Genomic DNA, 17,543 nt, shown 5'->3' with positions numbered 1-17,543 from the left:
ACTGCACCCAGCCTGCAGTCTAAGTGCAAACACTACACTCTGCTCAGAGTCCTTGGAACAATAGTTTCAGACTTTTGGAGTTACAGGATCTTTTTTATGGCTTACAGGTATTTTAAGGAAAATGGGTAGACCCTTCATCAAATAGTACAATTGTAATAATAAATCACACAGAAATAAACACCGTACACTCAGCTTGCCACCAATTATCCATGATAAGAAAGTAGTGCTTCCAAAATAATATAAGTAAGTGTTAATAAGTAGAGGAGATCACTGAGGTTACAGCAGCACCTCCTTATTTATATGGGTTATTATCACATTTTTCAACAAAAAGAGCAGTGCTTAATACTATTAATTGACTGCTTACTCCTTAATTGTTCCCAGGAACAAGAAGAAATAAGAAAGCTTTCGGCAGAGTGTATGAAGTAGGAGTCAGAAAACTCTGAAAACTAAAAATATGAAAACAGGAATTTTATGAAAATACCTTAAGTTAATTTTCAAAATTCCCCTGTGACCACAGGAGCAAACCATGGAAACTGCTTCTTCCCCCCCCCCCCGCCCCCACAAGCCTCGCTCTCTAGAAATTGTTTGTGGGAGAAAATCATGGAGATTATGTCTACCTCTTAAAGTAACTCTCAGATTAGTACAAGTCAATCCATTTCTGAAGAAGGCAAGTGGGTCCCAGTCACACAGGTTCCTATTTACACAGTACCAGAAGAATCAGTTCATGCTTCAGCACTTCTAATACAAAAGAATTAAAAATTCAAACAAATTGAATGAAATAAAATATTTTTAAAACAAACAAAAAAAGAATTAAAAATTCCGAAGAAGAAACAATGTATTTATTATAAGCCTGAGGTTTTGAAACTATATTAGTTGGGATTCCTTGGGTTCTAGGTGACAGAAGACATCTCAGACTAATTGGCTTCCTAACTGGATCATCCCACACTGGAGCTGATTATAGAGAATTAAACGAGCCCCCTCCATTCAGAGAGAGAGAAAGAGAGAGAGAGTAGTTGCAAACAGGCACAGATTTACACTCTCTCTGTATAGTGAAGAAGTCTAAGTATCTTTGCTTAAATAACATACCCCCCCCCCCGCCCCATCACTAGTCTACCTTGATCAAGAGAGCAGGGAAAGTTAGTTCCCGGTCGTTGGGGAGCTGGGGAAGGATGATGTTAGCAGCAAACAATGAGGAGGAGATAGATTCCAGTTCAGAACCCTACTCCGTTTTTCAACAGCTGGTTTCTTATACTGGAAAGTCAGTACACAGGGATTACTCTTAGTACCTGCAAACAACTGGATCACTTAAGAAGAAAGGATAATAAAAAGCATACAATCAAGTGCTTCATAAAAGTGGGAATGGGAAGGGGCTCGATGAAGAATGGAAGAGAGATGCTTGGCTATATTCTAAAACTGGAAATGGTTTCTACCAGATGAACTTATCAGTTTGATCTCTGACAATGCCTTGCCTTGGCCACTGAAATTCTGGGTTTCAGACATTCCTTCATTTGTAGGCTTTGGCTGAAGGGGGCTGCTACCTCTTTATAAAAAAAATATTTTTTCCCGAGTTTTGACTGAATCATCCTGAAGGTTCCCCTGGGAGCCCTTCTGCCCAGCTATGGTCCCCATTCTGTTAGTGTAATACTTTTTTTAGATTTTTATATGTTCTATCTCCACCCATCATGGTTGGCTTCTCCTCTGAGTCTGAAAGGACCAAGAAAACACATCTTAGAATCTTACATGTATCCTTGTGTCAGGCCTAACTTGAAGAGGTGTGGTCCAAAGACAGGTCTCCATAATGGGCACCCCTCTACCTCGACCCTACCTGGTCTCTGGGGGCCATGAAATGATCTAGTCCCAAATCCTGTGAGGCGGCCTGCCTGTCTGCCTTCTCTAGCCTTTTGTAAACATTTGCTACTTTCTTTACCCTAGCACTTGAGCTACAAAGACCATGTCCTTGTGGCACAAACAGGCAACAAGCAACTCACACCCTTGAAGCGGGGAGAACAAGATGCTTTTTCCCACTGCACTTGGACACATAGTGATCCCATCACATCCAAGCCTATTAAACAGCCTCAATGCTGCACTTAATCACTGCCTAGATCCATCCACTAAACAGGCTCTGGCTGGAATAGATTGCACACACCACCCAGAGTTCTTCACAAGCTTCTATTTTTTTTTTTTAAGATTTTATTTATTTACTCATGAGAGAGAGAGAGAGAGAGACAGACAGACAGACAGACTGAGGGAGAAGCAGGCTCCATGAAGGAGCCTGATCTGATGTGGGACTCGATCCCTGGACTCCAGGATCACGCCCTGGGCCGAAGGCAGGCGTGAAATGGCCGAGGCACCCAGGGATCCCCTTCACAAGCTTCTAAATGCAGACAAGATATAGCTGGACAGACTGCACACTTTTGGAGAAGGGCAGGGCTCAGATGCAGTATAGTTGGGAAGCATTTGGATCATGCTTGGGGTTGGGGGTACAGAGGAGAGACCCAGACATTTGCTGCATCCTGCTGCACTAGCATATGATTGCTGAAGGGGGCCTCACTCAAACTATTGCCCCCCGGCCCTCTCTCCTCCACCCAACACAATCCTCTAAGCATACCTGGTGCCTGGGCCTCTTTCAAAAGACAAAATGTATCCTACAGATCGTCGGTAGAAGTATGTGATACCATCTGTCTAAGGATTTAAAAGGCCATCTCAAGTATGGAAATAAAGCACAGGGACAGAAGTGGAGAAGTCACAAAGGTAGGAAATGGGGGGAAGCCAGGGCAGACCAAGTGAGCCCCACAATGGTCATTGTTGTTATAGTGGAGGTGGTGAAAAGGGGCCGGATTCCACAATATTTTGAGGGCAAAGCTGATACAATATGCAGATGGATTGTGAGCCCACAGGACAGACCAATGGGTGGAATATGGAGTGTGAAAGCAAAAGAGAAGTCCAGGATGAACTCCAAGGTCTGGGACCTACACAACCGGCAGATGTTGTTACTCTTTATTGTGGTGTTGATGACTGAGAGCAACAAGTAAGAAAAGGGTAGAAATAAAGAATTAGATTCTGGACATGCTAATTTTCCCATGGCTCACGGGCACTCAGAGGACAGCATGGTGCTGGAGCAAGCCCTGGATTAATTATCTGAATATGGCCATTCCTGCCCATGGAATCCTGGGCAACTCAGCTAACTCACCGTACTTTCACAACCTTTTTTTTTTTCTTTCACAACCTTATATGCAAAACGAACCTAACAATAAACTTGCCCAGCCTGACCCTCCATGATCCCTCCTTCCTCAGCTCCCACTACACTCCAAAGACCAATTCTGAAATCCAGGTGTTTTCTCCCTCTATATTAATTTATTAAATGAGATGAAAATCTGACCTGCAAGCCACTAACAAGCCAATCACAAAATCACTCCATATACCCTACAATATCATTGCTGAAAATACCCACTTCCTGTAATAAATCATCACGCCCTGGATTTCCCAATTGGGCACTCTCTCCAAAAGTTCAGGCACCCCATGTCAAGATTCCTAAGGAAGAGTCAGTTTAAGCCAAGACTGCAAAGAGACAGAAACCCTACATGCCTGACCTTCTGGATCTTTTGTGTTAGGCATGTTGCATATAAACGCCACCGTGGCGATTTGACACGCTCCATCGCAAACTGGAATGCATAAGGATGGATTGATTATCAAGTTACTGGCAAACCATGCACAATGTCATAACACAAAATTATGCTCTCTAAAACATGCTCCCACATCAGGTAGAAAGTACAAACGTGGATAAGCTCTTGTGCTAACCAGGATGATTCTGAAAACTCTAAGGTAACAATGAAGTTATGCTTCTTCCAGACTAAATCAACTATGGCCCTCACCAGAAACTGGTTTTCTGCTTAACTAATGAAGCACCACAGTAAGGGGGTGGGGGTTGGGGGGCACAGGGAGACCACATGGAAAGAAAGAAACTCTGGGGCTCCTTGGCTTCAAGAGACTTACAATCTGGTCGGAGAAACAAGCCCCATACATAGAGTTAATCAGCAAGGCAAGAAGTGACAAGCAGGACAGGATGGGGGCCAAATGAATACTTTTGTTTTATTTACTGGAAAGATAAACATAGGCTAAAACCATGAGTTGAACTCTAAGTAGATCGATGTTGATTTAAAACAGGCTCCCACGCTTGGTAAACAGAGCAGGTGCTGAAACTAAAACAACTTTCCAGGGTTGCTCTAGTCCTGTCGCTACAGATGCCGAGAGGCATTCTGGGGTCGAGCAAGCTTTAGGAACTGCCTCCTGAGGGTCCAAGCATCCAGAGGATTCGACATCCTGCCCTAAAGAAGCTCACTGAATGCACATAACCAGTGCTTCCCTAAACCTATTTTAGGAGTGAACCCTTTTTTCCAGTAACCTTATTAACACTCGGTGAGACAAATGTCAGGAAATGCTAACCCAGAGCTGCCAAAGACTTTTCCCCCAAGCACAAGACGCATCATTGAGAAATGGTCAAGGATGATCGGAGGCTGCCAGCCTTGCCCGCACTCACTGTGATCTTAAACAGAGCAATAAATAATATCTTTGACAAGTAGGTATGTTTCCCCAGAAACACAATCCAGAATCATATTCTCTTTTTTTGTTTTTAAAGATTTTATTTTTAAAAGTAATCTCTATCCCCAACATGGGGCTCAAACTCATCAATCCTGAGATGGAGAGTCTGATGCTGACTGAGCCAGCTAGGCAGCCCCAGAGTCATATTCCTGACCAAGATCACACACAGCATTAAATATTTCCTAACTACTTGCCCAATAATATACCATTAAAAAAAAAAAAAAAAAAGATACTAAAACTTAAAAGAAAAAAAAAAACCTCTACAGTCATTTGAGGTTATAAAACTATATTCCAAGACCTCTAAAAGAGCCCTAAATGTGCTACATAGATTCAGAGGACTAATAAGGTGCATCTAAAGGGTTACAGTGTGAGCTATCAAAAATGAATATACATAATTCTATAAAACCATGATAATGACAGCTGACTTTAAAACCTCCAACTGGGGATCCCTGGGTGGCTCAGCGGTTTGGTGCCTGCCTTTGGCCCAGGGCGCAATCCTGGAGTCCTGGGATCGAGTCCCACATCGGGCTCCCGGTATGGAGCCTGCTTCTCCCTTCTGCTGTGTCTCTGCCTCTCTCTCTCTCTCTCTCTGTCTATCATAAATAAATAAATAAATCTTTAAAAAAAAAAAAAAACTCCAACTATTTAAGAGGCCTTCCCCCCTCCCTTTTTTGAAAGTGAAAAGTCTTGGGAAAGCCAAAAGGTGGATGGGCTGGATGGGTCTCTTTTCTGGAGCTCAGTGGAATACAAGTAATCTTCTCCCAGGAAAAGCCTAAACTTTTTGTTAAATCCCCCAGAGATGTTAAAATCATTCTGATCATGTAAAATCTAACTTTCACACATGCTGATAATTGTAAAAATTGAAAATACCGTGGCTACATATCAAGAAATTTTTAAAGATTTTGTTCTCTTTTTATCTGTCTTCCTAAGAATCTGCCGTGAGAAATAATAAAGGAAGAGGGCTGGGGGAGGGGGGGGGGGACAGGGATGACACAAAGATTTATGGACAAAGATTTTCATCATAGGATTATTTAGAATAGTAAAAATAAAAGGCATAAGATACTCTAAAGGCCCAACAATGCGGCACTGATTAAGCAAATGGGAGCATATGCATGTTATGGGCTGCTTTGTGATCATTTAAAATCCTTAAGAATTTTAATGACATGGGAGGCGTTTATTCATTATAGCAATTTTCCTTTTAAATAAATATGAGGCTGCAAATATTGAGCACTACTATATGCTCAAGAATGTGAAAAACAAATATAAATATAAATGCACTCAGGAAAAAGCCTTAGGAGAAAACATACCAAATATGCCAAATTATTCATAATATAATCTCTGAATGGCAAGATCATGGGCCAGTTTCCATACTGTCTACAATGAGCACAAATTTTATGAATGAGGAAAGCTATCACCTAAAAATTAATCTCACTGGCTTAAGAAATAAGATTGTTTTTTAATGGAAAGGTTGCAATTCCCATCCTTAAATAGTTCAGGATCAGTCACTGAAGATGTGACTTACAATGGAGGATAACCTCGAATAGAAGTCTTGGTGATGAAAGAAGAATGGACTCTTGGTGATAAAGGAAGAATGGACAATAGCTACCTTCAAATTTCCAAGATTGGTGACTGGAAGCATGAGTGGCATTGGACATCAAAACACACATCAGGGATCCCTGGGTGGCTCAGCCGTTTGGTGCCTGCCTTGGGCCCAGGGCGAGATCCTGGGGTCCAGGGATCGAGTCCCACATCAGGCTCCCTGCATGGGGCCTGCTTCTCCCTCTGCCTGTTCTCTGCCTCTGTCTCTCTCTCTCTGTGTTGCTCATGCATAAATAAATAAAATCTTAGAAAACACACACACACACACACACACACACACACACACACACCAAAGAGTGAGCATTTCAAGGAGAGACCCTTGGGAAAAGAGAAAGTCAAAACTCTAGGAGCCCATGCTGACCCAAAAGGAAATGGTCTCCATCAGGAGACAGATGCCCCATCTCTGTGTTCAGGAACACAGTGGCCAACGGACCACTTCTGGACAGTGATTAACAACAGAAGGGACATGTGATGGAAGGTTATGAAAGTTTCTGTGATCCTAATCTGAAGGGGATACAACCAAGCTTACACAATCCTCCCTCGTAGAATATTGTCCATTGCCTCAGTGGTCAGCTGCCACACCATCAACTCAAACCTCAAGAACTTCAGAATTCCTCATCATAGAGTATTTTCTGGAAAGAGGGAAGGAACTGTGGACTTTTAAGTAGAGACTGTTTGGGCTGAATTACCCCACTCTCTATTCAGAGCAAAACAGATCCTATCCACCGCTTCTTCCCCCAGTAAAATAACTCAGGGGCCTGCTTCTCAGTATTAAACATTCTCAGCCCTCCTTACAAAAAATAATCTTATTTTTGAAGTGCTCACAAGCTCGCTTTAGATCCACAGACAAAATAGATACCCTTACCACAGTTTTGTCTGTGAAATGGGAAAGCTCTGACTCAGCCGCTACTAGGAAACACATGCCAAGTATTCTAGAAAGTCTGGCTGAGTCATAGACAAATGGGGAAAATTATAAAACAAGGGGAAAGTATATACGCAACGGAGAGAGTGGAGGTGGTGCACAGGGAAGAGCTTTTAGGAAACCAGCACAGGCTCATACCCTCACATCACCCAAAGTTCACCTGCCCCAGGGCAGCACGCCCTCCCTGCCCGCAATGTGTCAGTACCCACCTTTGCAGTACCTACTTCAAGGACACCCAGACAAACCCTAGCCAACCTCATGTTCCACTGTCCAGTGGCACCAGTGGATTCTCCTTGAACCACACCCGCCCCATCGGGCCCTTGGTGTTCCCCACCAGTGGTGCTGGGTGCACCGCATTGTGACTGTTTGTTCATCTTCCCCTGCCATCATCGTGATCAGGGGCAGAGAGGATAGCATGCTCTGGCTGTCTGTCCTGTCTCACATCCTGACTCCCACAATTGGGCAAACACTTAACCATCCTGTGCCTACTTCCACCTCTGTGATACAGGAGTTACCAAACATCAGTAAAGCACCTAGAACAATGCCTGGCACATAGGAAGTGTTACTGGCTTATTTGCTATTATTGTTATAATCCTTCATCATCAACTCCACTTTCTCCCAGAGTCTAGAACGCTTTTTCTCCCCCACACAGTAAGCAACCACTAAATATTTGGGGTAATCAGTGAATAAATCAATGCTTGATCAATAGTAAATGCAAGGCCAAGAGAAAAACCAATAAAAGCTACTTATCCAAATCCAGGTGAAGGAAAGGGAGGATTCTATATCCCACTCTAAATATATTCTAAATAAATTTAAATTAAACAGATTGCTGATGTTACTTTCAAGAGACTAATTAAAAGTTTGGACTAGTCCCATTTCATACTGCCATACTGCTGTGGGGCTCAGGAAACCTAGCATCTGAATCTCTCTAAAAAGGCAACTCTTGAAGACATTTTTCCAAAGACGGTAAATGAAAATATACCAACAGGTACATGAAAAGGTGCACATTACTAATCGTCAGGGAAATGCTCAAGGAGAGTCCACCTCACACCTGTCAGAATGGCTATTATCAAAAGACAAGAGATGACAAGTGCTGGTGAAGATGTGGGAAAAAGGCGATCCTGTGCACTGTTAGTAGGGATGTAATTTGGGATGGCTACTACGAAAAATAGGACTGAGATTCCTCAAAAAGTTAAAAATGGAACTACCCTTTGATCCAGCAATTCTACTTCTAAGTATATACCCAAAGAAAATGAAAGCAGGACCTCAAAGAAATATTTACATTCCCGTGTTCATTGTAGCATCATTCACAGTAACCAAGACACTGAAACAATCCAGGTGCCCATCAACAGATAAACGGATTTTTTTAAGTGGCATATATATATAATGGAATATTACTGGGCCACGAGAAAGAAGGAAATCTTGCCATCTGCAACAACATGGATGGACCTGAAGGTATTATGCTAAGTGAAATAAGTCAGATAAAGACAAACACTTCATGATAATCACTTCTATGCAGAATCCAAAAAAAAAAGCTGTACTTACAGAAACAGTAAAGTGGTGGTTACCAGGGCCAGGGAGGTGGGGAGATGGGGAGATGCTGGTCAGAGTATGAACTTCCAGTTAGAAAATGAGTTAAGTTCTGGGGATCTAATGCACAGCATGGCAATTACCATTATATACTTGAATTGCCTAGAGAATCATCAATTTCACATATCCTTACAGCAAAAAAGAAACGGTTGGTAATTATGTGATGTGATGGGCTATCAGCTAACCCTAGGACGGTAGTCATGTTCCAGTATGTGTCTCAAATCAACACATGGTACACCTTAAACTCATATGATATGTCAGTTACATCCTAATAAAGCTGGCATAAGAAAATAAAAATGAAAAATAAAATAAAAACACAATTCTCCCACCCCCAACTTGCCCCATTCGGTGAGTGGCATCCCCGCCATCTACGTTTAACTTCTCTCTCCCTCAGTGCCAGCATGTGATCCTTCAGCAGAATCTGCTGACGTTCCCTCTAAATCCGTCTACCTCAACCATTATCCCCACTGCCAGCAGTTTAACACAAGCCAAACCACTCATGGGTTTCCTACGGTGGTTAGAATCAAACACCAAGTTCTCACCATATCCTGCCCCAAGCCACTCTCCCTCGGCCCTCAAGACCTGCAGCCACTGTAGCTGGCTTTCCATTCCTCCCACAGCCAAGGTCTTTTTCCTTTTAGGAACTACATACGTGGTCTTCCTTCTGCCTGGAACATTCTCTCATCAACCACCCCTTTATCTGGCTAATTCTAACTGATCCTTCACATCTCATTTTAAATGCCAATTCCTCAGGGGGCTGTCCCAGCCTGTAATCCTCACCAAACTTCTCAGTGGAAATCCCATCTCACTGTCAAACGGTCACAGGATTTATACTCCCCGATGCCCCACCCCTGACCCCTGGCACTGCCAGTGCCTCCCACACAGGTAGGGGCTGCAATGGGCCTCAGCATCTAGCACAGAACCTGCTAGCACCCAGCAACTGCCAGTAAGCACTCAGTGGAGCAGATGAGAATACAGCCAAAGTCCAATAATCTGCTGAAGCATCCACATGTGTTTAATAAACAATAGGATGCTCTCAAAGTAGCTTTTCTTACTATGAGGGATACCCCCTACCCCCAAACTCTTCAGACACAAAAAGCCAAAGTTTCACCATGTCCTCTGAGCTTATTTGAAAATGCTCAACGCAGGCAAGCAGAGACCCTGTCTGAAGCTCTCCCATCACGCTATATTTCATAAGTTTTCTGCCCTCTTTCAGTATTTAAGCAAGAACCACAAAAAAAAAAAAAAAAAAAAAGTACACTACCACAGTCTGGCAGGCCTTGCTCCTCGGGATACAGGCTGCTTTCTTATCCCATACCTCAATGCTCATTACACAATAAAACACACAAGACCAGGAAGGACTAGAAATTCACCCCAAGGTAAAATTCCACGACTTCAAAAGGAAACCCCCAAGATAACATGGTTGGAACTTGTGAAGCCTCTTGCCATCTTGTAAGATACATACTATACCAAAATACCACCATTTTTGGTACAGAATCTTTTTCTGCTGGGTACAAAGGAAGTTAAATGAAAGTCTTTGTATAGCAAAGACAACCGGGGGTGGTGTCCAGGGAGCAGCTCCTAACCCGACAGCTTAGAGGCTGCTGGAGGTGAGTGGGCCAGGACTCAAGCACCACCACTTAGCACAACCAGCTGCTGGGCCCTCATGGGGAAGGTGGGGGGGTGCAAAGAATTAAAAATATAAATTTTAAAACATCACTGGTTATGTGAATCAACAAATGGGCTTCCAGAGGCCAGGAAAAGGAGAGGATATAGGGAGGAAAGAAGGGGGGAGAGATGGATCTGTTGTATAAACTCCTATCTTTTTGGCTACCCCCCCCAAAATATTTTTTTTTTTCCAAGACATCTTTGGGAAATCATCTTTCGGACATCTTCTCTGTTCTGACCACAGACTAGGAACTGCTGGATTATAATAAACAAGATGCAGTATTTGTGGTGCTTGCTTCTTAATTTATTATTTGATCAATTGAACTCTACTTGTTAAGAGTATTTATTCTACACATCTACTTTGTTACAATGTGGTAACCCGCTTAACCACATGAAAATAAAATCTAGATTAAAATATTCTGACAAAAAGCTTTAGTTTAAATTCCCATGTGAAAATCCTGCCCCAAATGGGTACTAGAGAAAGTTATTTTCCTAGCAACCGATGATAGTGATAGTCTCTAATGATTAATAACAAACACTGAACACTTCTCTAGTTTCAAAAGAAAACATTAGAAATAATTATGAAATAACTTGGCCCAGAAATTACAATAAACCCAAATTTCGGAGAAATTAGGAAGCAATCCTTAGACAATTATTTTGAAACACGTCTGATGAAACAATGTGATGTGACAACAGTTTTCTTTAAAAGAATGAAGAAGAAAATGAGAGAAGAGCCCAGGGTCTGGAGAAGAGTTAGCCATTCGTCAGCAGAGCTGAACACAACCCAGACTCTTTGGGTCAATGCTGAGTGGTACACAGACCCAAATGATACATCAGCCATAATCCAGAACGTGCCCTATATCAACACAGACACACTGTGCCTGCCAAACTGATTTTAGTTGACATACTGCCCTAGGTCCAGTGAAAAGGGGATCATCCGTTTACAGTCCCCAGGTGTAGGACTCCTCTACTCCAAAAGCTGTATGAGACCACTGGGTGGATGCAGAGGTCAGCAACCACAGACTTTCTTCTCCAGACCTGCCTGTCTCCCTCTACCAACCCCTCCCACTCCAGCACTTCCTCCTCACCCCTTAGTGTCAGGTGAAGATTGCAGAAATGCAATTATGGTGCTAATCCATATAACCATTCAGTTGCCAAAGCATTAAATATATCACAGATTTGGTTTCCTTTTCTCCCAGCTGAAGGTCTTTTCTGCTCTATGCAGCTCCCAGAGCCCACCTTCCCTCCTGACCCCCAAACCTCTAGGCAATGATCATTCATTCCCCAGGCCCCCAGGAGCACAGCAAAGAGCACTAAAGTTGCACTTGCCACTGTGGCTCCTAGGGACTTCATCTGAAGTGTGGTGTGTGCTCAATGTGGTGGCTGTGCAAAACACAGCAGAGGATAAAGGAACCCAAGTCTCCTTGGGCTCCCCTTGCCAAAATCCACACTGGCTCTGGATAAAAGGTCTCTCCATATCCTCAGAGTGTTCACTTCTAAATATGAAAATAAGTACCTAGGGCCTATACTGTGACAACCGGTACCACGGGCTCTCTGGGGAGTGCTCTAGAAATGGATTTGCATCACTCTCACCCTTGGGTGATGGTCATCGGTGTGGAACCATGGAGTCCACTCACACCCACAAGGGGCTATGTCCAGTCCGAGCCACTTCTAAGCACGATACCTTCTCTCCACTCAAAGAGGAAAAAAGCCTCCAAGAGATTTTAAAGATAATGTCCTTTCTCTGTAGCTTAAAAAAGCGGGGGGGGGGGGGGGGATGGGGGAGCAGCCCTGCCAAGCATTTCCAAAAGCAGAGAAATAAATTTCAAAGCCTAGACACACAATGAGAAATTCAGGGAGGCAGGAAAAGTGGAAAGGACATGCTTCCGTGTTTTACCCTCCTCTAGGACGCTGAAACTCTCCCACTTTTAAAAATCTTTGTATATCGCTAAAATGTTTTTTATATGGCATTCACTTTTCTCCAAGGAACCTGCATCAGAACCCCAGGACAACAACATCCTTACACCTATGACGCTGTCCCTGATTATGACCGAATTTGTAGTTTACAGAACAGAACCAGCCACAGAAAAGTTACTTTCTACTCCCTTCGTAAAGAACATGCCACGAGGCCCCGGAAAAGGAGCTGAGAACTGAGTCCAGTCCTCGCTCTGGCCACTAACTAAGCGTGTGACATTGGGCAATTCACTTAGGGCATCTCTGGGCCTGTTTCCTTTTCTGAGAGCAGGTTGGGCCGAGATGATCTAAGGTTACTTCCAGCCCTGAAATTTTGACACTAGAGGAGTATGTGTAATCATGAGCATCCATGTCACTGCAGGGTTGGAGGAAGGAGGAAGCTTCTGGGAAAATATCAACCTTTCTATGTGCCTCATTTGTAACATAAGAATTCGTAGAACATTTTCACAAACGATGACTCAAGATGTGGCCTAACGGGAATAAATCACTTTGTAATATGTACAACACACATATACACATATATTTAATATTCATATAACAGAGGCATAATTCATTAAATAATATATACTCAATTATAGCAAGCTACAAAGTAAGGAGGCAGTTAGCCTGAAATTTGACACAATGCATCTTAAGATTTTTCCACTTAAGAAAATCATTTTGCCATTTTTAGACATTACAACTAACATAGAGGCAAAATATATTAATGGATAACATTTTATGGTACTTAAATAAAAAATACATGAATTATTTCAAGCTTTGCATAATTCTACCTGTCATAGATTCATTATAAAAATGAGTCTTCCATTAATTATTTCAAAAGTATGAAGTCCAGCTCATGACACAAATATATGGAAGAGAATATTCTAATAAGGCTGAGCCATCTTCTCGAGAGGTTAATTTATAAATTCCACTGTCAGAGCCTACAAAATCCAGAAGTACATTAAAAATATGTCTACATATATTTTTTATAACACTTTATGTTATAATTTCTCACTGCTAAAAACAAATGTTAAACCCACAGGCTCTCAAAGCCAGGGATGTACAGATCATTTAACTTAAGCCTTTCCAAATTCAGTTCTACTCTGTTCACAATCAATCAGCCCAGATAAAATCGTGCTGATGTTAATGGAGAATGTTACTTTCCAACAATTAAAATAAATTGGGGGATGCAGGGGATTGTAAAGTCTCAAATTCAGTGCTTCCCCTTTGAATTTTCTAATTCCCTCCTCTGTAACTCACCTCCACTAAAATGAGTTTTTCAGAAAATGATCTGGGGGTTGTATTTTTTTTAAGTGGCTTTGGCACCAGTCTCCCCACTAATGGTGATAGTGCACCATTATGGAGACCACAAGACTAGACCAACCCAACACAAAGAGGAAGGCGTGGTGAGAAGATCTAGAACATTTCCAGGTGGGTAACCATCACTAAGGACCAGTAACAGAAAACAGATACCTTTTATATATAAACCATATCCAAGAAAAATCCAAAAATACATATTTTTTAAAGAGAAAAACAGATAAGCAAGGCCTGTTATCAACAAAAGAATATTTCTTCATCTCCTCCCAATAAAGGAAGCAACTGCCTTTGTCAGGTCACTTACGACAATGTGTGCCGGTGACGGAGAGCGGGCATCCTTGAGGGCTTGTCTACTCTGGAGGGTCCCCGCCTGGACGTCAAGCAGTGGCCATTTCATCTGGAGATACTGGAGGGAGAAAACAGAACGAACATGGCAAATGAATTGAGGAAAGAAACCCAAAATTGCCATCCCAAGACATAACTCCTGGGGTGCCTGATACACAAATGAGAAACTAAAAGGAGTAAAGACATGCAAATAACAACACTGAAAAACTGAAAGCATGCAAACAACAACATCAACAGAAAAATCATGCCATCCCAATAGGTTATTCCCGAGAGCTCAGGTTCAACAGGCACATTTCTAGAACATCAACACGACTAGCAGCTATAATTTGGTCTTTGCGTTCCAACGTCAGGCTGGCCCTGATAACATGATCTCATTAATCCTGCCTCACTGAGAGGGAGACAACAGGAGACAACACAGGCCTTCCAAAGGAAGAAAGCAAATGAGAGTCTCAAGCCAGAGGCATCTAGGAGACCGTCAACTCCAGATCTGCTCTTTCAGTGACCTTCATTTCTAAAATGCCATCGTCCTTCACTTTAAAGCTGAGTATATATGCGCAACTATCCTTTAGTAGAAACTACTCAAGTAGGTGAGGATGGAACTCCTCAAAACCAACCCAAAAGCTTATAAAACAAAAATACTTCTCAGGGCACCTGGGTGGCTCAGTTGGTTAAGCATCAGATTCTTGGGTTTTGGCTCAGGTCATGGTCTCAGGGTCTTGAAATCAAGCCCCACTGAGATCAAGCCCCACATCAGGCTCCACACTCAGCAGAGAGTCTGCTGAGATTCTCTCTCTGCCCCTGCCCCTTCCACCACTCGCTCACTCTCTCAAATAAATCTTTGAAAACAAAAAGTACTTCTCAGTAAAAGATGTACAAACAGGGCACAGTGCAATTTATACGCTCATCTCAAAAGACCTGAGAAATTCTTTTTTTTTTTTTAAGATTTTATTTATTTATTCATGACAGCCACAGAGAGAGAGAGAGAGAGAGAGAGAGAGAGGCAGACAGAGGGAGAAGCAGGCTCCTCGCAGGGAACCTAATGTGGGACTAGATCCCCGGACTCCAGGATCAAGCCCTGGGCTGAAGGCAGACACTCAACCACTAAGCCACCCAGGAGTCCCAGAAATTCTTAAATACACACAAGTTTACCACATAAATTAAGTTAAAGGTATAAGCCAATGACATCTATGCTCTTCTCTTGAGGTGGAAAATACATGGCACAAGGGAAAGAGAGTTACTTCTGTCATAAGTGATAGTTCAGCTTTCAGAAGGACCAGATCAACTGATCCAACTCCTCACTGTATAAACAAGGAAAAGTGAGGTGAGGGGGCTTGCCCAGTCAGAGATACTTAGCAAATGTGCAAGCAACTCCAAGGCACTTGACTTTGGTGGGTGACATCACGCCAGTTTTACTCCAGAAACCTTCAGACCACTGAGCAAAACTGAAGACACAATGCTAAGTCATTTAATAAGGACTTTGCCAGCCTTTGTATCTCTGAAGGCCACTGTTTAATGCATCAATTAATGCTTGGAGGGAATAGAAGGGGCCATCTTGATCTTTTCAGAGATTCCCAAAGTAAAATAAATGGCTAGTTTTCATATAAATTGTACAGGAAATTTGACTCAATGAATATTGATTAAACGTTTTGTACAGCACCTTCCCGTGAAGGATTAAGGACACAGGAAGACTGTCTGCCCTCAGAGAGTTTATGTGCATGTGAGGGAACGAACTCAGATTAAGTCCAGACAGAACATAGTAGAAATGTGGCAGAGACTCAGGGAATCATGCCTAGGGAATGCCAAGAAACAAGACAGTATTTCTGAGAAAAGAGACTGGAGAAGACTGTACAGAGTAGGTCTTGTTAAGCCAGAAAGATTTCGTCAGAAAGAAAAAGGACAGCTGGGGGGCAGGGAGGAGTGGCAGTCCAGAAAGAAGCTGAGGGGGAGGGGCAGTCCAGAAAGAAGGATTTGGGGTTGGCTCAAATCCCACGTGAAATGAAGGGCGAAAGCCTCACACAAGCTTTCCCATAGGTTCCTTAAAGATACAATTGTCCAGTGAATTAAAACCAAATGCAGTTACATCTAAAACTGGAAGACCCTGGCCCACAAACTACCTGCCAAAGCTCACAGTCATTTTCTCGGCCTATATCTGTACAGGGTTAGAGCACTTCTACAACCTCAGAGCTGTTACCCAGAAGGCCCTTCTTTGAGGGAACCCAGTTACTAGTTCTGGTGACTCACCACAATACCTCGCATCAAATCTCTTTGCTTCTACGGACCTCCAGTTTTTCATCAGCCAACTGAAGGGGTTGTCTTATCTGGGACAAGGGTGATGAAGGGGCTGCCCCAGCACTTAAGGATTCTAGACTCCCAGACAGTAAATACCAGCAGGCACCCGACCCCCCACCTCTGTCACCCTTATAATCAAGCCATTTCCAATTATCTTCTCTGGGGGCAGTAACATCACAAGTTGAGAACCACTGTAGTAAATGTCTCTGTGGTCTCCCTCAGCCTATATATAACCCAAGCCAGTGGACCATGAGAACCTCCTCCATCCCGTCTCACCTTGACTGCTTCCCATTCTCACCTGCCACATAAATATATGAGCCTCATTGGTCAAAACCACTCAATAGCATCATTTCCTTGAGGCCAACCAAAATGGACACCTGCCAATACTCATCTCTCCTCTCATAAAAACCTGTGAGGAAAAATGCCAAGCTGAGTGCCACACACTTATGCCTCAGTGGGCAGGGTTAGATTAACAGACAAGTTTTCATCTTTGGCCATCTGCAAAACTGATTTGATCACATCCAAATCCCAGCTCCATAGAATTCGGAAATTTAGGCTTTGTTTAAGGTGACAGACCTGCCCCAAGGACCCCACCAGAGAACTGTCATACCCATAATGCAATATTAATGCAGAGTCTTATAATTCTTATTTTACATAAAAGCTTCATTGTGTGCCATATCCAATCTCCGCAGGCTACCTGCACCACATATTTTTATGAGCCTACATTTCAGCGCTCCAAGCCTACAATACACATAATTTTCAATTATGTTAGGGCAGCCCAGGATCACTGCCTATATAACATTACTGGTTGGAGGAAATGAGACTCGGCCCCACTGCCCAGAGAGAGCTAACCAAATCCAGATGGTGGAGGAAGACAGCCCCAATCCTGCTGGCTTGCAAGGACTCCGCAGTGACAGCCTCAACCTCTCCATCCCAGTGCAACATGATCCCACAGAATGGCTGGGCCCCCGCAAATCTGTGCCCGTCCCTTGGAAATAACTGGCATTCAGGCCGACGAGGTTCTTTCTGGGGAAATAAGTATTATGTCAGGATTTTTTAAAGGAAGTTATTAACCTCCTCCAAAAGTGATGGGTTTCCCAGGTTCCTTCATCTTCCACAATTGGTCCTTATTAATAAGGAAAATAAATAAATAAAGGGAAGAAAAAGGAAATTAGGTACGATTATAGCCTAGAGGAAAATCTTTTCCTTCCTGGAGACACTAGGCAGCGGGAAATTCTCTTCTGTTGGGTCCTAAAGGAAG

The 17,543-nt window shown here is 42.9% G+C and overlaps 1 protein-coding gene across 41 annotated transcripts in view; it reads right to left on the bottom strand.

Annotated features, from left to right (window-relative positions):
* The window catches only part of TCF7L2 (transcription factor 7 like 2), a 199,175-nt gene that overhangs the window by 105,212 nt on the left and 76,420 nt on the right, over positions 1-17,543 (bottom strand). For all 41 annotated transcript variants that reach the window (XM_072740054.1, XM_072740058.1, XM_072740073.1 and 38 more), the window contains one exon: positions 13,953-14,054. In XM_072740054.1, coding sequence (XP_072596155.1) covers positions 13,953-14,054 — 102 coding nt within the window. The remainder of the gene's footprint in view (positions 1-13,952; positions 14,055-17,543) is intronic.

Source organism: Vulpes vulpes, chromosome 15, assembly GCF_048418805.1.
Source record: "Vulpes vulpes isolate BD-2025 chromosome 15, VulVul3, whole genome shotgun sequence".
NCBI lineage: Eukaryota > Metazoa > Chordata > Mammalia > Carnivora > Canidae > Vulpes > Vulpes vulpes.
Note: the sequence above shows the minus strand (reverse complement) of the source record. Positions and strands in the feature narration are given on the sequence as shown.